Here is a 25,803-nt window from a genome sequence, read left to right as displayed (position 1 = left end):
GAAATTACAGCCAGATGTTTCATAACAACAACAATTCAGATTGTGTTCATGATGTTCATAAGTTTCTAAGTGATTCTTTTTCTTCATCAACTTAGTCAGTTTCACTCATTTGAAAATGTGGATATTTATTTTTTTAAATACAATTTTGTTGCATTCCATATGTGAAAACCATAAACCTCCAATGCATCAGCTTTTCATAAGCTAAGAAAATAAGTCATGTTTTCAGCTTATGGACTGTGTTTTTCAACCATTCCAGTGTATTTTTAAATTGCTTATTTTAGCATAAGAAATAGGACAATTTTCATAAAGCAACACTTAATCCTAGAAATGAACCAATTTTGGAGACAAAACTCCCAATTCATCCCCAAACACGTGGACAAAATTTGAGGATAAAGAATTTTTTTTTACATAAAGGACCAACGGCAAGAAGCAGCCAGCTTGTGAAGTCGTCCATTGTCTGCTCGACTGAGAGGAGAAACGTGACTGGCAGGCTAATCTTGTTAGACACTCAACACCAGAATGCCAGAAAGTAATGATGTAATGATAATGATGAACCTTTTCACAAGTAATTATCCGTGTTTATCAACACGTGTCAGCCCATTTGCTATAATTGAGTGAGTGATAGCCACCAATCTCGTCCCCGCCTTTCATTACTTCTCTGATTTGCAGTGTTTAAAAGTTCAAGTCTCACTGATATCAGTAGTGTGATGTGCAGTTACTTGCTGCCACACACGGATGGCGAGGAAGGACGGAGTAGTGCTTCTTTATCTACCATTTTCCCCCCTGCAGACGAGAGAAAGTCAAATGAATGAGATGTGGTTTAACACCGTAAATCCTTTTTAAGGTGTCTTTGTTTGGTTTCTTCTTAGCTGCTTTGTCCAAAGTCTCCTGCTCAAATACAAGGCAGAGACATCATCTGGTCTTGGAGACTCGCACGGGGGAGCTTTGGTAAAGTTCCTGTTTGCTCAAGAGTTTAGGAGGCTTTTGTGTGACTGATTGTAAAAGAGCTATTACAGGATATAATAAGAAGAGACATGTTTTAAACAGGGGAGGAAAAAAAATGTGGGTGTAGCCGAAGCTATAAGTTTGACTTATAGCAGAAAACAAAGAGTGGCTCACATTACGCCATTGACTTTATTAATTATTTTTATTTAGTTATTTATATATTTAGTTAGTTATGTGTTTGTTTTCCCCAAAGTTTATTTAGGGAAATGAAATGTATTTATTTGATTTATTTCATTATATATTATTTACACATTTTCAGTTTGATTCTGTAATTGCTGACGTTTTGATGTATTTTGAATAATTATCATAATATAGTCATAATTCCGGCTTTTTCAGTCCCGATACCGATAGCGATACCTGGGCTTTGGGTATCGGCCGATACTGAACACCGATCTGATACCAGTGTTAAATTAATAAGCTGTATGCCTCACTGTGTGGAAGTGACTGGGATCATTCTCAAGCAACATCAGGCCTGACTTAAATATTGCTGTCTTAACTTTGTTAAACAAATTGTAACAAATAAATACATAGTCATAAATAAATTTAATTGTTATTTATTATTAAATTAATAAATTGTACACCAGCAACTTGGCAAAAAAATCTTCAAAATTAACAGGAATTACAATTCAAGTGTAAACATTTTTAAAGGTGCTATTGATAACATTGATAACATTCAGCCACTAGAGGTCGACTCCCCCATTCCATTGCATTTACTTCATAACAAGTCATTGCCAGGCACTCACAGTCAATCTCAGCCATTTATCTGTTTTTGTTCCACACTAATTGACGACCCAGAGATACCACCTGATACCAATGTCGTTTTACTATTGACTCACATGTCTTGTTAGAAGTGGGAACAAAACGTCAGATATCTTCCACAGAGATAAACAAAACATTCATTCTGGATCCGCCAACATGTAAATGATTAAAGTCATTAATTTCAGGAAAATCCATGCTTTTATTTGGCACCTTTGTAAAGGCTGTGTGGATGTATTTTTTTAAAAAATATTTGTCTACATAAAAATGTTATCAATAAGACCTTTTAATGTAGCAACAAATTGGTAAAAACTGAAACAGGAATTCAAATTCCAGTATATAATGTGTAGTAAATAGAATTGAATTCAATACATCGGCCCCATTGTCGCCGATATCCAATCCAGCTATTTGAGGCTGTATCGGCCTGATATCTGATATCGGTGCATCCCTAGTCATAACATTTTGCTAATTTTGTAATATCAAAATTGGCCTACATTACATAATATATTTAAAATATTTGTAACCACCATACAGTATGAAGGCCATTTTTTCTGGAGTACTGTAACACTGACCATAGAAATGACACGCTCTGTATGACATCAGACATGTATTATAAGTTATCTGTATCTATATGTTAAACCCTCGTCGTCTTTCACATGACATGCACAGCCAGGAGCTCTGACGCCCGTTTCTCACTGCTGACAGTTCCCCGGCTGTTTAAGTGTCCGTTTAAAAGCTGCTTCCGTCCCACAGGGCTTGTCTTTTACCCGTCAGCCCTGTCGAAAGCACTAATCACCGCACAAAGCTGAGGGAGCGCGCCATGCGCTTGTTAGCCCTCGTCCCAATCTTCTGCCACGTCCCCCCTTTGACATCCACACAGGCACTTAATTCCCCCCTATTATGTTCTTATGTTTCTATAGCCTCCTAATGAGACAAGAAAGGGGAGTATCAGGTTGTGTCCATTGATGCGACGGGCCCCGGCGTGTGTTGAATGCGTGTGAATGCATGTGCCGGTGCTCTGAGCCATCTGCCCATCACAGGAACATGGCGTGTAATAACAGAATCATGACCGTGGAGATCAGGGCCCCGGCAGGGAGCCTTGTATTCATGGAGCTTTAAAGGCAGCCATCCAACACTGATCAGACACGCCCAGCTCATACCCCCCTCCCCGCGTCTTTATGTGCACCCCGACAGCCTCGCGTACCCCCTGATTCCATCCTCCCGCCGCCACGGGCCTCAGACTCCATGTTGCCAGGGGTGACGTGGCCGCCAGGGTCAGAGGTGCTTGTTGGAGGTGAGGATCAGACAGTGGGCCCATCTGATAGGACCATCTGGACGAGTGACCTGACATAATTAGTTATTAATTCTTCTCCAGGGAGGAGGGGGGGAGAGGAGGTGGTTACACACAGCTAATGCTGCTGTTAGCGCCACGAGCACAGATGTAACTCGTGTTAGAGAGAAATGATAAAAAAAACAGCATCCAACTACTCCTACATTATATTATTTTACTAAATCAGTCAACTCGTCTTCCAAACTGACACATTGCTGTGTCAGTTTAGTTGCTTAATTGCTCTCATTCTTGCACATAATCGGCCTAACTTAAACAACGTGACATCACAGTGAGATGTTTCCATGCATCGGCAATGGTTCAATACACAGTAAACAGCCAACACAGTCTCACGGCAGTTCATGAAATAGTCACGAAATTGAATCTATTTGATTCGTGTTCATAGACGCTCAGCTCGACTTTCAACAATGCATTTTTTGTGCTTTTTCCTACGAATGTCCTGCAACACGTGACGCACGTGTCGATTTCCGCTTTAAAAAAAAATAAAAAATACTTAGGTTTAGGAATAGATCGACTTGGTTAGGCTTAGGCAACAAACTACTTAGGTTTAGGAAAATATGGGTTACGTGACAATTAAATCAACGTTGATTTCTGGTTTCACACAGGGTACGAACACCGGTCTCCTGGGCGAAAGTCCCGTGTTTTTTGACCCACCCATCCACCCCGACTTCCTCCCTTTGCGGCGGTCGTCGCTCTTTATACTTCCCGGTTCACAATTACGTAGATTATATATGAATTGAATTTGTATTTGTAACTTTCACAAAAATTTTTTTTAATTTGTGACATTAAATTTTGTGACTATTTCACGAACTGCCGTGCGACTAGTCTGAATCAGCAGGTTTTGGTGTCAGTTTCTCATAATTAAAGAGAAAAGGCATGTTTCCTGTCAACTTCTTGTTTTTGTCTGATTACACTCTGTTAGAGCTGCAACTAGCGATTATTTTCATTGTCGATTATTTTCTCAATTAATCGATTACTTATTTGGTCTATTAAATTTTAGAAAATGGTGAAAAATGTCCTTCAGTGTTTCCCAAAGCCTAAGATGACGTCCTCCAATATCTTGTTTTGTCCACAACTCAAAGATATTCAGTTTAATGTCATAGAGGAGTAAAGAAACCAGAAAATATTCACGTTTAAGAAGCTGGAATCAGAGAATTTACACTCTTTTTCTTAAAAAATTACTCAAACCAATTAATCGAATCGAAATATTTGTAGTATATTAATTTAATAGTTGACGACTAATCGATCGATTGTTGCAGCACACTGTAGAAGGCATAGCCAAAATGTATGTGCAACATAGGAGCTGGAAACATTGAGGGGAAAGCGCATTGTGATAGATTTGGGTATGCAAACTCTTTCTGTGCTTGCTTTCTTGCCATCACTGTTTTCCAACCAGAAGCCAAAACTAAAGCGCTTGCCAAGAGTTTTTTTTTGGTAAATGACTAAGTGAAGTAGAAACAGGTGAGGAAAGTGCATACAAAGCTAAATTACAACAGGGTGAAATACACTGAACAGTAATCGATATATAATAACAAAAGGCTTTAACGAGAACAGGAAAGTCCTTCTGAAATAATGAGATAATTTGGATTATTGGTGTTAAACAGAGATAATTATCACCAGCATGTTTACGATCATTTCTCAATGTTTTGCTTCAGATATCCATCTGGCGTTCGGCTCTTTGTGAGGAGTGTGTAATGTGACTATGAAGGACTATAGTGGTACAGTGTCAGCAGCCCCGGCCCCTCCTGCTGCTGCTGCTGCTGCTGCTGCTGCTGCAGGGGAATCTCCTCATTGGCATGCAGGCGGCGACTTGGAGCCGTGGAGCACCGGCACCCTCTCTCTAGGGACTCGCTCCTCGCTCTCTCCTTTCTCCTTCTTTCTCCTTGTCTGTCTCCTGCCGCTCTCCCTCTTGCCCCCCTCACGCAGCTGTCACAATATCTGCTCGGTACGAGTGCTAGAGGGATCGTAGGAGTGGAAGAGCCCGGCTGATGTGCCACTTTAGAAGCAGAAGATTTCAAAACAGAGCGGCTGAAAGGCCTCTCATGAGAGGTGTGGAATCAATCTTAAGATTTGTGAACGGTCTGTAGCCGTGCATGCAGTATGGTTGTCATTGCACGGGGGGATTATTGTCGCGACTCTACAGGAAATCATTTAATAAAGATATATTTCCAGTGGCTAACACATCTCCCTAATGAAATTGTTTAACAAAATCGTGTGAAATGCGAAGTGACAGTATCAGAATTCAGTCGGATCTGATTTTGGCAGATTGCTGAGGTGTTTACAGCGAGATGGACTAGGATGCAAACAAACAAACACAACTCCTTGGCATGAGTTGGAGAGCATTTCACAGAGATGTTGGAGCGAACAATGGCAGACAGAGAGAGAGAGAGAGAGGAAGAGAGAGGAGACATGGATCCTGTGTGGCTCTGTGGATTTGGCAGCAGTGAAAGCAGTGAGAAGAGCGCTGATACCAGCCAGACTCAAGCTGTGGGCAAATCAAGCGTGAAATCAGGAACAAAGGGATTCACAGGATTGGAGGGCATTAGATTCACACTGTCTGAGCCTTGCTGGTGTGTGTGTGTGTGTGTGTGTGTGTGTGTAACAGGAGCTCAGGATATTGTACTTGTAGTCTTTTTAATAGCCTTATTGCCGAGGGATTAGTGAGTTTCAAATTAAGGTGGTTTTGTTACGGTTTTGTGAAAATGATTGTGGTATGATTTTTGATTTAAAAAACAAAATTCCTATTGAAGGATGTAACATCTCATCAAAATTACAGCAATTATAGTTTCAAGTTTACTCCAAATGGCCGAAGGGTGTTTGTGGTTTTAATGCTGCCAGGAATTGTGGACATTCTGGGAACCCTGAATGCGGCAGATTCATCTGGTCCAATTTTTTTTTTGCATATTTCACTTACATTTAAAGTCATCAAGAGAGATAAACATTTATCTTTTGCTAAAACGTCCACTGTGGTATAAATGTGGACTGTCAGCCTTCAGCTATTTCGATGTACTTTTGAGAAGAAAAATGGATTCTGAGAAGTAAATGACGTTAATCAAAATTAGGGATGCACGATATATACTGTATATATATAAGGCCCGATAAACTATCGGCCGATAATTGGAAATTTATATTCTTATGTATTATTCCGATTATTCAATTATTTACAAAACCAAATTTCTTTCAGTGACTTAACAAGCGCAGCATCTACACCCTCCGATACATTAGGTATGCACCTTTAAAGTTGGTTTGCAATGAACAACAAGCGCAGCACGCTGACTAGAGAGCCAAACATGTCATTGCCGCCAGTAGTGGATGTTTTTCACAGTTTCAGAGGAAGACAACACGATCGCAATTTGCAAAACAAGGTTTTTCATGTACTTCATAAGAAAAAAATTAACATTTGAAGAGTCAGAACTGTTAGTTGGATTTGGTTCAGTCAGATGGAATTATGAAATCATCTTTCTTTGCTTACTACATCTTAGCCTTTCTTACCCCCAGGTGTGCATAAACTGCAGGTTATGAACTTCTTTTTGAAATACAAAAATTAAATAATCGGTTATCTTATCGGTATCGGCCATGAGAAGCAGGTAGTTATCGGTATCAGCTGAAAAAAAAAAATCCATATTGTGCATCTGTGATCAAAATATCAAACGTGGTAACTTTATACTAATTTGGTGACTTTAAACAATTAATAAATAATATAGCAGAAAATAGGTAATAAATTGTCTGAGTGCTGAAGGGACAAAATGCAGTTTGACAGTGAGATTATAATCCCTGACGTCATTGTATACCACTTGAATAGTGGTTGTGTTTGTAATGTTACTTAAATGTTAAGTCTAGTGATATTCTATATTTTTCTTATTGTTAACAAATCCATAAAAAGATCGAAACTAGCAACTAATATTGCCTGATATAATGTAGTCCTCTGTGCCGTAGACTTTTATTGTTGCCCAAAACACATCAATGAGCCACACTGTGACATGTCCCTTCATTACGAATAACCTGGGAACTGTAGTTTATTTAAGACAATCCCACTCAAACCCTCCTGCAGCTGTAAGTGCTCTCTATCTGCAGCTGCAAATAGTCCACAACAAATGTACTATTTACACCTGCTTGAGTAACTTTTGCTTAAAAACTACAATGCCCAGCTGTTTTAGTAAATTATTAGGCCTTTTTTAAAGATTGATGTAGATCAACCTTCACTAGGAACACATGGAGTTTAAAGCTACAGGAAGGCTGGGGAAGTCAGAAAGTATTGAGAGACGGGATTACACGTTAGTTAGTTTTGATCTTTTCATGGGATTTGTTAACAAAAGAAAAATATAGAACATCCTTCATCCTTTAATTTTTTGACTGAATTGTTTATCGGTTAAATTCGGAAAAAAAAGTCATTAAATAGCAAGAGTAACTGTCTGTAATTAGCAGCATATTTTCACAGCAGCGCTTCCGACTCAGGTGCTGTGACACAAAGAGAAACCTTATTTCCTCTCCACTTTGCAGAATGACCTCAGTCTCCCGGCTCAGCCAATCAGATCGACCGGATGACCTCAATATCCTGGTCCACCCGATCAGAACATCTAAATGTGTTCTGGTGCAGCGAGGTCTGCTGTGGAGGTGTCACTAAACGCCCCGGTTGAATGATTTTCCCAGGTCCTGTGCTGTTTTGCCCTCGGTCGACTCATTTGCAGGTGACTCACAGGCAGAAGTGCACGACTTTATTGCTGCATGGGAAATGTTGTGAGCTCACAGTGGGATGTTTGCATGGTTTCACACTGTGCAGCTGCGTTTTTGAGGCAAGATATGTAGAAGCCGCAATTTCCAAGCTGAAAGAAAACAGATTTATGAGAAGAAGAGGAATTAAGCAATTATAAGATGTCAGTTCACACTCAAAGAGGCCATAAAGAACACACGAACAGAAAACATGTTGAAACATTTTCCTCTGCGCTGCTCCGAAGCTGCTTCATAAGGATGACTCTTCACTAAGCGCCAGCTTGAATTATGGAGGCACTAGTGGGGGAACACTTTAATTGATGTATGAATATGCAATTGTTCCTCAATGCCGGGCCTGAAATCAATCAAGTAGACGTTCAGGGGCTGTTCTGAGCCTCGCCACCTGCACCCTCGTATTCTGCGGTGGTTTGCGAGGTTAGGATCCATTTCTCCTTCGCTGCAGTCGTGAGACCCTGCGGATCTCGCTCCTGCGGTTCTATAGTTTACTTCCACGTTGAGCCAATGGCATGACACAGCCAGCATCTTTATCTCCTCTAACTGCTAATGCCATGTGGTGTAAACAAAGCTGATGCACTCATGCTTTTTATTTGCAGTAGCATAGTAGTTAAATTAACAGCAAATGCTTTAATTTTGTAGCACTGTAGTTCATTATGAGGGGTTCCTGAGAGTGAGGAAATAATTAACATTGCAAATCTGTTCTATGACATCATAAGATCCTTTTGTTTTATTGCTTATTGATTTGACTCTTGGTCCAACATCTGCTATTCTACAGCAACTTCTTAAGTCACCTTTAGAGAGGTCTCTCCTGTTAATGTGTTAACTCTGCAAACTCCTTGTTTTTAGTATTCGGCAGTGATGCAAAGTTACTAAATACTCAAGTACAGTAGTTGAATAACATTTTTGAAGTACTTCTACTTTACTCAAGCATTTCCATTCCATTATACTTTATACTTCTACCTCTACATTTCAGAGGGAAGTATTAGTGTATAACCAGTGTGTGGCATTTAGGGGGATCTATTGGAAGAAATGAAATATAATATTGATATGTATGTTTTCATTAGTGTATAATCACATGAAAATAAGAATCGTTGTGTTTTTGTTACCTTAGAAGGAGACGTTTATAGCTACCTACAGAGCCGGCCACCATGTTTCTACAGTAGCACACAATGAAAAAAGCAAACACTGGCTCTAGATAGGGCCATTTGCGTTCTCACGTTTTCCCGTCGCCAACCGTAGTTCTCCTACACACTTGGCACATGGGAGAAGTTTCAGTTGGTTGCAATCTGCAACCTCACCGCTAGATCCCGCCAAATCCTACACACTGCACCTTTAACTGATCTGTATAACATGTGTGAATTATTTATTTATCATTGATTAAACCATCAATTACAAAGCCTATATAAAGGGTGCCTTAAGAGAGAGTGGTACCGATTTAGCATATCAAACATACTATAATTTAATTTATTATAGATTAAACAACTTAACAGTATATACAGTAGTTGAAATCTAGGGTTGGTAATCTTCTTCAAAAACACTTTTTGTAATATTTGTTGAAATTCTCATTACATCCCGACAGCAATCAATAAATCAAATGCTCTGACATAGACGTATCTGTGGCTGTCGCAAAACTGTAATAAACAACGGGCTACCGGCCAGTCTACATGCGCAGTCTGCCCGTGCACTCATTGCGTGTCACCAGAGTCTTCCACAAGCTGCTAGTTTAACAATAGTCATGTTTGTGGTTGACGTTCATAGTGATCATTTTGGGTGAGTAACTTTGGAGGGAGGCCTGAAGGAACAGGCTGTCAGTGTTGCAGGCTTGGCAACTTTCTCTCTACATTTAGTGACTTGTGGAGCTAGTGCTGCTAGCTACTTTCATTTGAAAAGAGTTGGCAACACTGGACTGGGTTTTTCGGTTTGATAATTACTTAAATCTAGCTTGCTAGTTTCTCAAGCTCACCAACCCTAGCTTTAAATTTGCTCCACCTCGACGAGCTACAGCATTAAAATGCCGCTTACACATTATTTCATCAATGATTTTGCAATGATATTGCATATCAGAATATAATTTCTGCAACTAGCCGTTCTGCATAATTATTACTTTAACTTTTGGCACTTAAAGTATATTTCACTGAAAATACATGCTTTTACTTAGGTAATGTTTTCAATGCAGGACTTTTACTGTATTTTTTTTATTGTGGTATCTGTGTTATTCTTTATGATCTGTTTTTTTTCCTCAAAATCAGTGAGAATCAGTGTTCATTTTCCTCTCTGAGGTGCTATAATGGTCTGTGTCTGTTTACAGGACTGAGGTAGAGAGAGGATTTGGGGTGGAAGGGTGTATGCAAGTGTACAAAGTCTGGGCAAAAGGCCCAGTGTTTGGCTGCATTTGTAGCCGACTCTACATGTGAAAGCCTTCAGGGCACATCAGGCAAAAGCCCCAGTGTTTAGAAGGAAAAAAAACTGTCTCTTATTATTGAAGTATCTCAGCAATAAACACACACTCAGTCACACACACACACACACACCCTTCCTAAACCTCGGCGAGCAGTGGCGTAGTGGTTTTACCTCCTGGAATGACAGCAGCAGTGATATCTGGCAGACCATCACATGGTGGTGTCAGCGGTGACTGATGGGAGCTCTGCATCCAGGCCCAGACTGTGTCCAGGTCCCTCTCAGCTTCGACAGCCAGCTCTCCTGCTACATGTGAATAACTTACATATATTAAAATACATGGCAGTGAAATTGCCTCCGAGCAGAGGTCAGAGCGGCTAAACGTGCAAGTTCAACTGCTCCGAACAGCAGGAACGTGCTGCTGCAAAGCATTTAAAACGTGACAGCTCGGTAGTCACACTAGCAGTTTGCTGTTGTAATGACTTGTACGAGGGGGTTTGGACTAGATGTTTGTAATAATGCACTCCTTTAATTGATGTCAAGTACATCTGGAAAAATCAAAGAATGAGGCTTTTGATATTCTATATTTTTAATTATTGTCAACATGAAAATACCAAAACCAAGAATGAATTGGTTCTACTGCTTTGCTTATTCCTCTGTGCCATAGAGCTCCATTGTTTTCCAAAAACTATTAAAAACACATCTTTGCAATGGGTGACATGTTCCTTCATTTTAATGAGTATGGTTTGTTAATAGTTTGAGTCTATCCCAAAATACACCGTCCTCCTGCCGTAAATACTCACGAGAGCAGAGATTCCCAAAGACTGGGTCGGGACCCACAGGTGGGCCGTGCAAGGTTTTATTAGGGTCGCCAAATAAATTTGCAGAATTTCTTCCATAGATTTTTATTTATGATTTATATGTACAGTACACCTTTGTTCAGATAATTGTATCCTACTTATAACATTTAATCTAATATGACTAAGGCTAGCGTACATGAGAGGAAAAAACGAGAGCCTGTTAACTCCACCTAAATGCATTTATTTATCAAACGTATCTCTTCAACATGGCTCGTTGACCTATTCAAGTTAAAGGTGATGCGGAAATGAAGAATGTTCATTTACGCACAAATTTGATTTAAAGACTATTGTGAATTGGGTCACAGTGGTTTATCTTTTTTAAAAAGTGGTTCCCCAGAAAACAAAAAAAAACACTGCTCTAGAGCACCGAGCGTGTAAAAATCCGCAACTGAAAATAGTCCCCAGAAAATACACTACTGTATTTACTCTTTGTCAAGTTAATCTTGATAAAAACTAAAGTACCCAGCTGTTTTAGTAAACTATTTAGCTTTTTTTTTTTTTTTTTTAAATATAACAATATATTTGTGACCCAGATTTGCATCTTTGCATTGTTGGTTTTGTTTTTTTCATAGGATTTGATGACAATAAGAAAAGTAGGGTATGACAGGATATCAGACCTATCCTTTATGGTTTCAGACTTATGTTTACCAGCTGTCTACAGCGTGTGACTGGTATTATTTTCACCTTATGAGTCTGTGTGGGTGTCGTCATGGCAAAATGTGCTCCTGGAGATACCTATATCATCTTTTTACAAAATAATTAACAATGACAAACAACAACACATGGCCATCAACTTGAAAGATCTGCTTATATTTGTTATCTATATCTATATATTATGTTATATTTTTTGATGTTGTTTTGAAGTTAAGTATCTTGGGATGGGCCAAATGTTTGTCATTACACAGAATTAAAAATAAACTAATTAACTTAGTATGTATTTATGTCTGTATATATTCGTATCCAATGCTATCTCATGGGAAGGCATATAAGTAACAAAAAAAGTACGTAAACTAAGTAAAAATGCGTACGGAAACAATGTAACATAACTACGGAAAACACAAATGTCACATGCCAAAAGCAAGAACAGTGTTGTTATTGCACGCCCAATGCCTTGTGAATTATCGTGTCATTCATACGCCTTTTCATACAACTGGGCTGTTATATCTATCTACATCTATATCTTTACATCTCAAAATACCATGTACAATGTACAAAACTGTCCTGATTGTTCACGATGGATGAACAACAACTACGTATATCTACAGTATGTCTAAATTTGCAGTTCTGGAGTGTTTCTGAGGCAGTGTTATGTGTGTACATTCATTCAAAACACTTTTGACTGATAACAGTTTTGTGCGACAAAAATCAACAGAGACAAAAATTATTTGTTTGCAACTGTATTCAGATTTAAGACTTTTTAAAACCAATTAATAAATAATCTTGTCACTTCTTGTTCAAAAGTTCATTGTGAGATGATATTTACATCATAAATTAAATAAGAAACTAAAGACATTCAACACATTTTTATAAGTTTGTCTCAATTATTTTAACCCTTTAGGCTGTGATGACAAAAAACAAAAACAAATGGTTTTCTTTGCGAACAATTGCATGTGGAGCAGGATTTAAAAGCATACTCTACATATGCTAACAAGTTGGGTAACAGTTAAGGGGGGGTAAAAACAGGAAAAATTATACTCTGATATGTAAACAATATCATTTCAGCCACAACTGTAAGTCGATACATACAATGCCTATATTTAGAGGGCATGGGGAGATTACTAATGTGTTTTTACGCTCTCTCTTTGCGCTCTAAGTGAGGGCATTTCACATATACATTAACACAGCTTCAAGTTGACCTGCTTATTTTACACTTTTACATATCAGAAGCATTTTTTTTCTTTCTGTTTTTCCACTTCATTACATTTTTTAAAATCTAATATTGGTGTAATCCAAACACCAAAACAAATTTTCTGCGACCAATAAAGATTCAACTTGGACAGAAAACAAAAGTGACACATACAGAAAACAGCCCACTGACAAATAAATACCAGGAAACATTGACATCTTACAATAGTGAGACTTTCCCATGTTGCACTTCTCGTGTCAAGCATTGTGCTCTGCGCAATGGAGTTTTCAGGTGAAGGGGCAATGGAACAACACATTTTCTTACTGCCTTTGGAAATAGTGTCCAGGACAGATTAACTCGCATGGCCAATGGTGCGTGAGGCGTTTGGAACAGAAACCCTGGTTTGATGTTTAACCAGACTGAAAACTTGGGTCGTCTTTGCAGTGAGGGGAATTCAGTTCACCATTGAAATAACACTATATTCCTATGTAATGGAGCAAGCCTCCGCTCTGTGAAGTAACATACCAAACAACACTAGTTCCTATCATCCTCCGATGATAAAGAAAAGAGAATGGTATGATACAAATGCTGACAGACACAAATTGTGCTGAATGGGCCACCAATGGCACATCAACCCAGTGCAGGTACCTTTTATTCTTTTTTATATAGTCCGCCTGGTCAGTGTGCATAAAGCACCAGCTTACTATAACATCCTCCTCTAGAGAACAGGACCCGTCTGCACCAGATGTCGTCAGCTCCCGTTGGTTATGATAACTGAGGTGGCCTTGTGTCCCTGCATCTGCTCGGCCTGCATCCTCACATGGGACGCCACGTCGTACTGGACTCCTCCGCAGGCCAGGCCCGAGTAACTCCGCAGGTTCTCCGGGTCGTACAGGTGCTCCAGGGAGTATCCAGTCAAAGCATAGGCTGCTTGCCTGTCCAGCGGCTGCCTCTCCTGGGCCGCGTAGAGCAGCGGGCTCCCCTGGGGCTGTGGAGGGTGGGGGGACAGATCCGTCTGCATGTAGTCTTTGGTGAGCGACAGACCCGACCTGGGGATCCCGTCAGAGCTGGGGCTGCTGAGGCGAGACAGAGACGCCGGGCTGGTCGTGTTTTCGTCGTTGTCGTGCGGGCCGAGCACTTTGACGGCGTCGTGGTGGTGGAGGCGCTCGGAGGGGAGGTCAATGCTGGGGGCTCCTGGACCACGGCACACCACGCTGGGCATGGCGAGCTGGGAGTGGTGCGATAGCGAGGAGGTGAAGCACGGGCTGTGGGCTTTGGCGAGGCCCGAGACGTCCAGCGGCGCCTTGTGCTGCTGCAGGCGGCTCTCTTCCTCTTTGATCATCTGCTGCGTAGCTCGGATCAGGGTCTCCATCTTGCTGGGCTCTCGGGGGGTCGCCCGGAAGTGGTCGCCATGGTAGCGCTCACCCGAATCGCTGGTGGACCCGCCTCCGTCGGGCGAACTCACCACACTGTCTTCATCCCAGTGGCCCCGTCCTGTAGGGAGAGTTCAATGGCCACATTTCAAAACAGTGAAATCAATGAATTACATCGTGTTAATAAGTAATTGGATCCTTTCAGTCTGCATTTACAAAGTGTGTGAAAACTCACAACATGATCTATATCCTTGTCCTATATCCTTATATCCTTATATCCTTGAATCTTGAATCTTGAATTCAATACTTCTGTATATTTTAAGAGCCAGTTGCTAAAACCACGAGTTGCCTGTGTGAGTTTTGCTTTAAATGCGTATAGCACCATGGTCTGTTAGACTTGGCAGAAGCACAGTGGGGGTTGTTTCCCTGTTTGAGGATGTGAAATGTGAAACAACTTGGCTTTCAATTGCAGGCAATTTTTGAACAGATGGTAGCAATCGGCACACTGGCAAGACACGGCGTAAACAACTTAGCATGCCCCGTAATAACATTTGGAAAACAGCTACCACGAGAAGTTAGGCCTGTGCTATTTTCAGAGACAGATGGTTGTGGTCTCAACCCTAACACCTCACCGTGAATGGCTCCGTGGTAGGATGTGATTTCGTAGCCCTCACTGTTCTCCGTGGACGTTTTTGGCAGCGAGAGCACGGAGCGCGTGGCGTCCCACCACACCTCCCTTCCAGACTGGGGGGTTCCGAGGAAGTAGCGGCCGCTCTGGCATCGCACGCGGTCGCAGGTGGTGGTGTGAGGATGCGTTTGGGCATGGGCGAGATCGTCCTCTGATAGACCCAGGCCGTAGCACAGGGAGCCAGAGTCTGGATACAGTCGGTAGGCACAAGAGGCCTCCGCAGCCTCAGCGGGATCCAGCAGCTGTGGGGATGCAGAGTCCGTCAGCGGGCTCCCTCCCCACTGGCTGTCTTGGTCCGACTCTGAACGCTCTGGATTGAAAGCTGAAAACTGCTGACAGAAACAAGAAAATCACAGGTTTGAGAGTTTGTGAACCTCCTTCTATCGAGTCTTTTGTCTGGACTTCGCTTTCTGAACCAGGCTGTTGATTACCTGTGGGTAGGGTGACACTCTGGCTTTGGCCTTGGCCTGGGTCAGACGTGCCTTGGTGCTCTTCCTGTCTTCACTGTGACTTTCAGCGTATGGGAAGGCTGGCTTGGTGGGGCTCATTTGGTCCAAAGACAGCTGCATTCCCTTATACTCAGTATCCCTATTGACAAACAAAATATATGTTAGAGATAAAAAAATATAAGTTTGAACCCATATTTATCCCGGTTGTGACTTTTTAGCGGCTCTAGGAATGTCGGTTAGCCCATCACTTTGGTCGAGACTGAAATATCTCGACAACTATTGGATGGATCGGATGGAAATTTGGTACAAACATTCACGATTCCCCTCAGGATAAACTCTCATAATTTTGGCGATACACTGACTTTTCATTTAGCATCCCCAACAGATCAAAAGCTTAATGGCTTACGACCAAATACCTGCAAAAACGAACAACATTCCCATCAGCCTCAGCTGTACTTTTGTTTAGTGCTATTTAGCAAATGTTAGCATGCTATCGTGCTAAACAATTATACGTGCTAAACAGCAGTATGTTAGCATTGTTAGCACTAAGTGCAACCTCACATAGCTGCTAGCGTCGCAGTTCTTAGTTTTGTTTAAACAGCATGCATCTAAAAAAAAATTATGAACTGTCTGCTTCATGTTAGTGTTGATGGTTGAGTGCCTTGCTCAAGGACACTTTGATTGTAGTTGAAGGGGAGGGCTTGTTCACTTTTCCCTCCAGGTTTCCCCAATCAATTCAGAGCTTCTCAAACCTTTAGGTCAGTGGTTCCCAAACTTTTTCACGTCAAGGACCCCTAAACTGAAACAAATTAGACCACAGACCCCCATTTGATAAGTTTTTTGTCTCAGGGTCCTGATAGGATTTTTGCTTTTAGATGTTTAATTACAGAAAGTTTTATTGCAGAAAGTGTATGAAGCCCAAGACCAAAATAGTCATACATTCTGTCATTGTGTTACTTATGGAGGGAATTATTGTGAAAATAAATGATTCCCCTTTTTGCTGGGGACCCCCTGGAACCCCCTGAAGGACCCCCTGGGGGTCCCCGGACCCTACTTTGAAAACCACTGCTTTAGGCTTGCATTTTCCCCCAAACAATCTGTGCACTTTCTTTCTCTCTTACACAGTCTCGGTGGCAGCGTTGCACCAAGTGACATAATCAGTAATTAGTCTGCAGCAGACGTCTTGGCCAATATTGAACATAGATAACGGCACCGTACAGACTTATTTTACAAACACAGTTTTTTATACCATGAGTGATGTGACGACTATGAGAAGTGAAAACATTTAAGATAAATTCAAGAGAGTCCTCCCACTTCTGAGAAAAAATAACACGAAGAAAGTTAATCATTCTTTTCTGCCGTACAACCATTGCCAGAACCACGCTAGAAAATGTGTGCACCCACACCGACACATGCATGTGCACGCACACTATCTCTGCACTGGACCTCCTTTGCAAGCATCTTAAACAAAAAAATAGTTTTTGTACAATGCAAGTGGCTTTTTCTTGTATATGTGCATACAGCTTGTGCACCGTCTCTGACATTTTAACCCACTGTCCTGCGGCTGAACTCAAGTGTCGCTGTCGAGGGAGTGAAAAGGCTCCTGTGTCAAGTGTTCAGCAAACATGAGCCTATTCTTAACTTATCACATCAACAGTATGTAATAGCAGCTGCCTGGCATTTTAAACCCCGTGGCCCATCCCTGACCCCGCACAGCCAGCCTCTTTAATATGACTCTAAATATGACCCATTCTTTATGTACAACACCTTGGGGGAAAGGCTGTGTTTGGATAGCCAGTACACAGTGTGAGTGCTATTTGCTCTTGCAGGTATAGTTGCGGTGGCTGGTTCTGCATCCTATCTGTGCCCTGGATGACTTATGTCTGAGCCAATAATGTTGGGCCTTTGTGCAAACTCAGCTGTGTTAGCCGAATTCCACCTCAGGGTCAATGTCAGAGCACCTCATGTCTGAAATACGCCACCAGCCAACCTCCCAAACATGATTTATTAATGGATTCTTGTTGGGTTAAAACGCTGTCAGGCCAAGGTGATTGAATTGCTGTTTGTTTTTTTAATGTAAAGGCTTTTTTTTGTGCTCTTCCTGCATGTGGACACTTCTGTGTTATATAGAGCTAATTATGCAGTTGTAAATTCACTGCCATTTTAATGTAGTTGCTTTGTTTTCTCCTTGCTGCATTGGAGAAATCAATACTGCAAGCCATACACATGCACGCACATACTCACACCAACACCCTGTTACACACACTGAAAATCCACATGTGGATCAACCAAACTTAACAAGGAAAATCCAACATGTGCTACAGCTATGAGATAGCTATTGATTCCTAGTTCACCGTTTGATCGATTTTGCTTTCCTTGGACTGCAGATCGATGGTGACAGTAGAGGTTTTTTTGATGGGGTTGAACCCTGGTGTTTGTCTTGCTGTCTCAAAGGGCCTTAGTGTGCTTTGTGCTCTCATAACACACAACTGCCTGCAGCCCTGCAGCCGCAGTATTTGGTGGATTTAGTGCAGAGAGGCTACGGAGGGATAAAGAGAAGGATTTCTCCAAGAGACAAAGAGCCGTCATATCACAGAGTGAGCTTCGAGCATGGATCATAAGGGTGTATGATATGATTTTACTTAATCTAGTTAAATAATCAATGCTCCTCCCTCTGCAAACACCATTAATAATGCAGCTGCTTTTAGCCCCTTAAACCTACTGTGTTTACGTACTTGTGATTTTAGGGATTTCAGTCCAAAATGTGATGAATGTAACAACATTATATCCAAAATGCATGATTCATACTTACAAACCAACCAATTGATATGCACAAATGATACCTTTTCCATGAACAAACGTCTCATATATCTTTTCTTCTTAAATCAATCTCTTTCTTAAGAGTAAATACGTTCTCTCTGATTTCTAGATGGGAATACTAAGTGAGACTTACGTGAGGACATAGTTGACGCTGACTATACAGTGAGGTCTTGAGGACCGGCTGTTGTGGACGATGGTGGCGTAGCTCTGGACCCAGACCCAGCCGCCGTGCTTGGCCAGGAAACGATAATACTTAGTGGTGACTTGGCCTTTTACCAGCACTGAAGGAGATGAAAGAATCAGACAGAAGACAGAGATTAGCGTGCTTAACAGTGTGTGTGTGTGTGTGTGTGTGTGATTGTCTGCAGCAGGTTGCCTGAGCAGTTAGTGTGACAAAGGAAGGTCAGCCAGCCTGTTGTAGAAGCATAATAGTAACTCACAGAGGTGGTGTGCACAGCGTAGGTGGAAGATGTCACAGCCGTGGACATGATGGTAGAGGGTTTTCTCTATCAGGTCCTGGGGCTCATAACCGGTCAGCTCTGCCACCCTGGAGAGGAATTAACCAGTTGTTTTTTTAAAATATGCAGAGTGGATACTTCAGATTGATCTGCTTGTGTTTTTTTTGTAGTTTCTTGGAGAACTAATTCAACCCTCCTAAATGAAAAATATACAGGCTTTACAGTACACAATAAATAACATTGGATTAGAATGAAAACACCTCATAGAGAAACAATTAATTTCATATACAGCCAACTCTCTGTGTACCTGGAGTCCAGGAAGATGAGCTTCATGTCCAAACTGGCTCTGAACATAAACATGTTGCTGTGCAGTTTGATCTCGGTCACAGCACTGGGCGGCAGGGAGTGACCCACGGCCACCAGACCCACATTCTGATAGCAGCCCTCGAAGGGTGACATGTCCAAACTGTACTGACGGATCTTCAGGTAGCCGCTGCAGTGGATCACCTGTGGTGGAGCAAGAAAGACAGCCAGAGAAACTCAGATTACAAATTAAGGAAATCCTGAAATGTAAATAGCAAGATTAATACTGAATAATGTATATACTGATCACAAATATAGAATTATTATTGAAATACAATATTATAGAAATACAAAAGGATATTAAAATCTACTGTATATGTTGAAGTCCTTATGACACAGCAGCATTACAGGAATACATATTATAAATCCTTATAAAAATATATGAAGAGCAAGGAAAGCCATTTGAATATTGGTCTTAATAAAATGAAATAAAATAAAATAAAATAAAAAAGAATAAAATATAATAAGACAAAATAAAATAGAATCAAATAGAATCAAATAATAATATTAATGATGTATTTAAAATGAGGTATTCTACTGCAATTAAGAATTTTGTTAAATCATAAATAATTAATAATTAAATATCATAGGCCAAGCTTCATTTCCACTATACCTTGTATCCACCACTGGTGAGGCCTGCGTTTCTTTTTGCCAGCACACATTTCATCCGCAAAAAGAAAGAGCGCTCAGCTTCATATTCTGAAGGAAGAAAAACAGTTTTATAAAATAAAAGTCAACTCAGAAAAATCTCATAGGAGGAAAAATGTGGACTATAGGCTGCCTGCTGCTACCTCTACGTATTTAAACGCAATCTCAACGACCACCATGACGTTCTGCATTTTAATAATAATATGCATTATTTATGTTACATAATCAAAAAATACATACATGGAAAAATATTTATTTATTGTTTCAAAATGCTGCATTTCTGAGACGCGCACATTTGATCAAACTAGATTCGAATCTGTATCTGCTACATTTGCTCGTTCTAGAATCACTGCGATGGAATCGAATTGCAAACATTCGACGTTCGGTATATTTGTGAAGCTTCAGAGAGGAAATGTATTTTTATTTATTTTTTACCTTGGACGAAATGTGAGTGGTAGGGCTGATGTGGCGTCAGCACAGCTGTCATCTCGTCGTGGTCGGCAGGATGGACATATTCATAAATACTGTTCCCAGTCAACTCTACCTGTTGACAATAACTCATGTAATTAACAGGTAAAGACGGCTGTGATGATGATTTCATTTGCAAGAGCAGTGTCAACAAGATGTCTAAATTTGTATTAAATTAGCTTTAAATTGTATAAGAATAGCAGAAATGCATACAAATAAATATAGATAAATAAATGTGATTGTTCAAACGGACCTGAGACAGTCCTAAATGGACCGACGCTGTCTCTGAAATGTACATTATTTTCCCATCTGGAGCCACAACAAAGATGAATCCGTCCAACGTCTGCAAATAAAACGACAGTTATACCTCTCAGCATTATTTCACACGACTATACATTCCTCTCTTGCATATAATTAACAGTTAATTACGGTGGTAATACATATAATAATAATAATAATAATAATAATAATAATAATAATAATATAATACCTGCAGTAAATGAGCTCCCAGTTCTCGTCCAATATTGTCCAAAGATCTTGTCCGACTTGCATGACCCCAGGCCTCACCCAAACCTGAGGAGAGTGGAATAAATAATGCTGTTGGGCTGCTCGGTGACATTATATACTGACATGGAGAAGATGTTTTAGTTTTTATATTGATAATAAAAAAAAACAATACCATATTTTGTTATTGGTTATTTAAATCGACATTATTATTGTTATTATTTTTTTATTATTATTATTGCTCTTCATATTATTATTGTCATTATTTTTTTTTTTTTATTATTATTGCTGTTGTTATTATTGTTATTACAGTTAGGCTACTGAAAAAGTCAGGAGGACACACACACCCTCGAGCCAGAGGCATGCCTGTTAAAAAGGCCTATTTAGTGTTAAAGCATTTACGGTGTTCCTTCATGTCTGTCACATGTTGTCCAGGCTGCAGACACGAGCCTCGATAATCTGTTGCTGTTTACAAGGTGCCTCTTATAACAGCTGCAATATAGACTCTCAATTTGGAGGATTAAATATACCAGGATGATATTTTAATTCATCATGTTGCTCCAGGAAATATTATTTTATTATTACTGCAGTATAAAAAAATGCAGATTTGTAATGCCTCCCCACAGATTATGTCCATCTTTTAGATGTTTGGTCCAGTAAATCAGTGTAGGCCACTGGTTTCAGTGTAGTAAGTGCTGGAAATAACAATATGGTCTCCGAGGATGTAGAAAAAGTAATTACAACAAAAAAAGTGTTTTTTCGGCGGATAGATACATAATATAAATAAAAACATGTAATTTTTCCCTACAGTTTTTAAAATCGTCTATGTTACATGTTATGACAGCAAAATATGAATATGTCTGTTATTATAAGGCAGCATAAACGTGGACTTCTGGTTAGATTTGTAATCATTAGTATCATTTTTCTTCGGTTGTATAAGATTGTGTGTGTGTGTGTGTGTACCTCCTGCTTACATGGCTTCAGGTGATTAGAAGCCGTGCAGGGCCTTTTTTAATAATAATTGGTTCGTCTTGTTCTCAGTCACGCAGTCAAAGCATCCTGCAGAGACCTGTATGTATAAAAGATGGAGGCAGATCGTCTCCTTTAGACATACTGAATTAAAAACGAGCATCTGCATAGACTCCCCTGCAGATCAGTGAAAAAATTACATTAATGTTCCTTTAATATTTCTTTATGACTCAAAGTATGAACGCACAGTATCCTACTTAAATTTCAGTATCTAGTATCCACAGTATCCTACTTAAATTGAATTTAATTTAAAAAAAAAATCTTAATCACAACAGTGTTAATAGGACTAAAGGGATTTCTGATATTATTTATTTTTTTTATATATTTTTATAATTTTATCGTGGGATTACTAGCATAATAGGCTACTATTGTTTTTATATTATTATAATATAATAATATAATATATTATATGGTGCTTTTTTTATATGAGCGCACAGTATCCTACTTAAATTGTATTAAAAAAAAGTAATCTTAATAACAACAGTGTTAATAGGACTAAAGGGATTTCTGATATTATTTATATTTTTTTTTTTATTTTATCGTGGGATTACTAACATAATAGGCTAATTTTATATTATTATAATATAATAATATGATATATTATATGGTGCTTTTTTAATTTATTTTTTATCCCTCCTTGTAATTTTCTGTTCTGCTCACCCTGAGGGAAAACAATTCTCATCTTCAGGTAACTCGTTGTCAGTCTTATTATGGAGGCTTTGTCCAGCTGGGAGGTGATGGCCGACGGTAAAGGCAACATTTTGGCCAGCTCGTAAAATTCACTGTTCTCCTTTTCCCGTCTAGTCCTTGCGGCCGTTTTGGATTTCTCCTTCATCTCGACGTCTTTTCACTGTATCCTTCCTTGGAGACGACGGTCATGCAAATCAAATCAGCACTCTCACTGATTCCTCTCCACTTTCACTCCTTTTCATTGCAGATTTTTTATCAACTAAAAAAACGAGTTTTAATGTGAATCCAAAAAAGAAAAGTCTGAATATCCCCTTTAGGTAGGTAGGTAGGTGGGTACTCCTTCAACTGGTTGTCGTTAAACCTCCTGCACGGTGCTGCGTAATCTCATCCATGACCTGCACAACACAGACAGAAAAAAACACACATTATTGTCTCATCCAGCAGGAAAAAGCATCATTATTGCATTGCAGAGGTTGACACTATATAGAACCGCCATGATGGATCTACTGTTATTTTTTTGATGTACTGTATAAGCTGCATGGCGCATGCAGGCCTGCAGCAGATCAGGTGGAGCTGAGGCTGCATGGAAAACATTAATTTACGCATCAATCATCTATCAAAATAAAAGACTAATTTATTGAAGAAGATAGATTCAGAATCAGAATCGTGTTTATTGCCAGGTGTAAGAGTATACACTAGGAATTTGCTTAGGTTTTGTTGGTGCAAGTCCAACAGTATAATAACAAAAGAATAGATAAAAACGTTAGAATAAAAAAATTGAATTTATACCAATATACAATATACAAAATAAGCTATAAACAAAAACAAACATGATATAAAGAAGCATCAAAAGCCACAAAAATGGATATAATAAAAAAAAAAATCATAAAATTACAACAGCAAAAAAATAAAATAAAAATAAATCAGTGCAATAAGAGATCACTGTCAATCCTCTGCATATAGTAATTTAATATTATGAAGATATAATTTTAGGCCTAAAAAAAAGAAAAAAAAACTTTTTTTACTGCTTTTACTCTACTTATAAAACAAGCACCCTATCCATGAAGGGCACACTGCAAACATGTCCATCTCAGCCTTTTTATATTCATCCTAAAACAAGTCAAACTTCTGCACAATGAGGTGAAATAAATTCTGCATTTTCTTTGCGTTTGCTTCAGGAATGACGAAAGCAATGCATCATATTGCTCGATCACTGCATGCATCGAGGAAAACAACAGGAAACGTGTGCATGCAGCTGCTTTGGGAAAAAATATATATATAATCTCACCTCACTAGCTGATTTTTTTTCACTTGTTTTAAGAAAAATAAGATGTTTTAACATCTGACAGGCTCAGTTGACACGGATATATTTGCAGTATTCCTACCCAAGCTGCAGATACACTGTATTTTCCAACATCTGGATCGATCCTGTGGCCTTCCAGTGGCAGCCTGCTGGGAATTTCACCTGTCCTGATCCGGGTTCACCAGTCGTCCCAGTTAAGTTTGGTCTCAGCTCCTCCTGGATTTCCACCTGGAAAGGCGAACAGGACCGTGCGCTGCATACACCTCTCCAAATTATAAGGGACGCGCGCAACGAGTGGCATTCGTGCCCAACAAGCCTCCTCTCCTCAACTATCTCAATGTCTCTCTCTGGAGCTGCTCGAGGACCCGCCCACCTGTGCGCTCTGCCTCGCTCTGATTGGACGACAGCGCTGAAAGTCGCTTCCTGATTGGACGCTCGCTGTGGGCGTCAACTTGGTGTATACGGAGAGGTATGAAGTGAGCTTAAGATGTGATCTTGTTGTGTTTTTGTCATTAACAGTGGAGATCACGGATCAAGCTGAAATAAATAGATAAATACGCATAAAATAGCTGCAGCAAAGGGGATGTTCTGCTCAATAAAAGACCTTGGGAAAAATATCCAGAATAAAACAAAAATTGTTTTTTATTCCAGAGACAAACAAAAAAACATTTATTTCCACAATTGAATCAGGAAATCAAACAATTTTCTCCCTCACATTTCATATCATGACTTTTCTGACATAAATGGACATAAATGGAAAATAATCATAATTTGTACACAGGATGAAAGTATTTTTCATTATTCGCAGGCCAAAATGCATTTCCTCAAATATTTGGTAAAATATGGATTACAGGTAGAATATAATAAAATAGAAAGCTTTAATGTCATTGTATTAAATACAACGAGATTCACAGTTGCCACTTCTGGTCAGTGCTTTAAAACAAATACTTGACAAGACTAAACGAGGCAGATAAAAACATATATCAGATAAAAACACAGACGGTTATAAAGTAAATAAAACAGGCAAAGTAGATGTAATATATAAATATAAACAGAAGTGTTACACTAGAAGTATAAAAATGAATGTAAACAGAGGTAATTGCACTTGTAAAATAGGTAGAGTAGTTGTAATAAATAAAATTTAAACAAAGTTGCACTTGAGGTGTATATTGCATCAAGGATATATATATATAGGTGCAGGTTGTGACGTTACTAGTAATAAAAACAAAGGGTGTTAATGATACTGAAAAAAAACATCTGTTGATGTTCTACTCGTGCTGCTGCTGTTAGTTGTCTAATAAATCTGAATAAACAGGCCTTAAATCCGCCCCCTGATAGTAATGATTTTATAGGCTCTTTTTAATTATACTGACTTCTGTTTTAGTGGCTAAATATTTCACTTGTTTTCAGGTGGATTACCTCCCTCTGGATTCAGATGCATTTAATGGGTTTGTTGTTGGTTATTCTTAAACATGGAAACCTATTGAAGCAGAAGTAGCCCTATGAGTCATTCTATAATTAGGGGTACATTTCATGTCAACCAAAAAGTGAAGAAATCAGTTTTTATTTTTTGATAAATAATTTAGTTGTTACCATAATATACCCCTTAAATGGATAAATTGCCAAGCTTTAAAAGCTCTAATGACTTTTTAAATATTTTAAAGAAAATAAACATTTGATTCATTATTTTGTCAACTGTGTTACAGACAAATGTTATATGTCATATAAAACATGAACAAGTTACTACACATTTGATAACACACTTAAGAGCACGTATAGATACAGTGCTCTTAAGAGTGTGATGTATTTATTCTTAAACTTGAAAAAAAAAAAATTGAAATAGAAATCTTGAGGTCACATGATTTTTTTTTTTTGCGCATGGAAATTATTGGAAATGATGATATTTCTAATTGACTGTTTTTGTCTTGAGTTATTTCGGATTTTCTTCTTTTTTTAAAAAAGCCAAAATGCAAAAAACAGTTTACTGAGGAGAGCATAGTGCGCGCGCCTGCAGCCCAGGGCTCATGCGCTAGTTTTGGTGTCCGTCAAACACGTTTATGTGAGGATTAA

General features: G+C 39.4%; 1 protein-coding gene across 4 annotated transcripts; it reads right to left on the bottom strand.

Moving 5' to 3' along the window:
• Positions 1-12,478: 12,478 nt before the first annotated feature.
• LOC141756273 (single-minded homolog 1-like) lies at positions 12,479-24,062 on the bottom strand. 4 transcript variants are annotated; one of them, XM_074615876.1, is made up of 12 exons: positions 23,896-24,062; positions 22,401-22,825; positions 20,698-20,780; positions 20,461-20,550; positions 20,175-20,283; positions 19,705-19,790; positions 19,036-19,235; positions 18,711-18,817; positions 18,404-18,551; positions 15,433-15,589; positions 14,946-15,333; positions 12,479-14,434 (listed from the first exon to the last, which is right to left on the bottom strand). In XM_074615876.1, the coding sequence occupies exons 2-12, from the start codon at positions 22,573-22,575 to the stop codon at positions 13,692-13,694; spliced, it is 2,286 nt and encodes a 761-aa protein (XP_074471977.1). In that variant the 5' UTR covers positions 22,576-22,825; positions 23,896-24,062; the 3' UTR covers positions 12,479-13,691. The 4 variants fall into 4 exon arrangements, with proteins under 4 accessions (XP_074471977.1, XP_074471976.1, XP_074471978.1 ...); XM_074615875.1 differs by having other exon boundaries at positions 23,816-23,954; XM_074615877.1 differs by lacking the exon at positions 23,896-24,062 and adding an exon at positions 21,686-21,780 and having other exon boundaries at positions 22,401-22,537.
• Positions 24,063-25,803: the final 1,741 nt, after the last annotated feature.

The sequence above is a fragment of the Sebastes fasciatus genome, chromosome 18 (assembly GCF_043250625.1).
Source record: "Sebastes fasciatus isolate fSebFas1 chromosome 18, fSebFas1.pri, whole genome shotgun sequence".
NCBI lineage: Eukaryota > Metazoa > Chordata > Actinopteri > Perciformes > Sebastidae > Sebastes > Sebastes fasciatus.
Note: the sequence above shows the minus strand (reverse complement) of the source record. Positions and strands in the feature narration are given on the sequence as shown.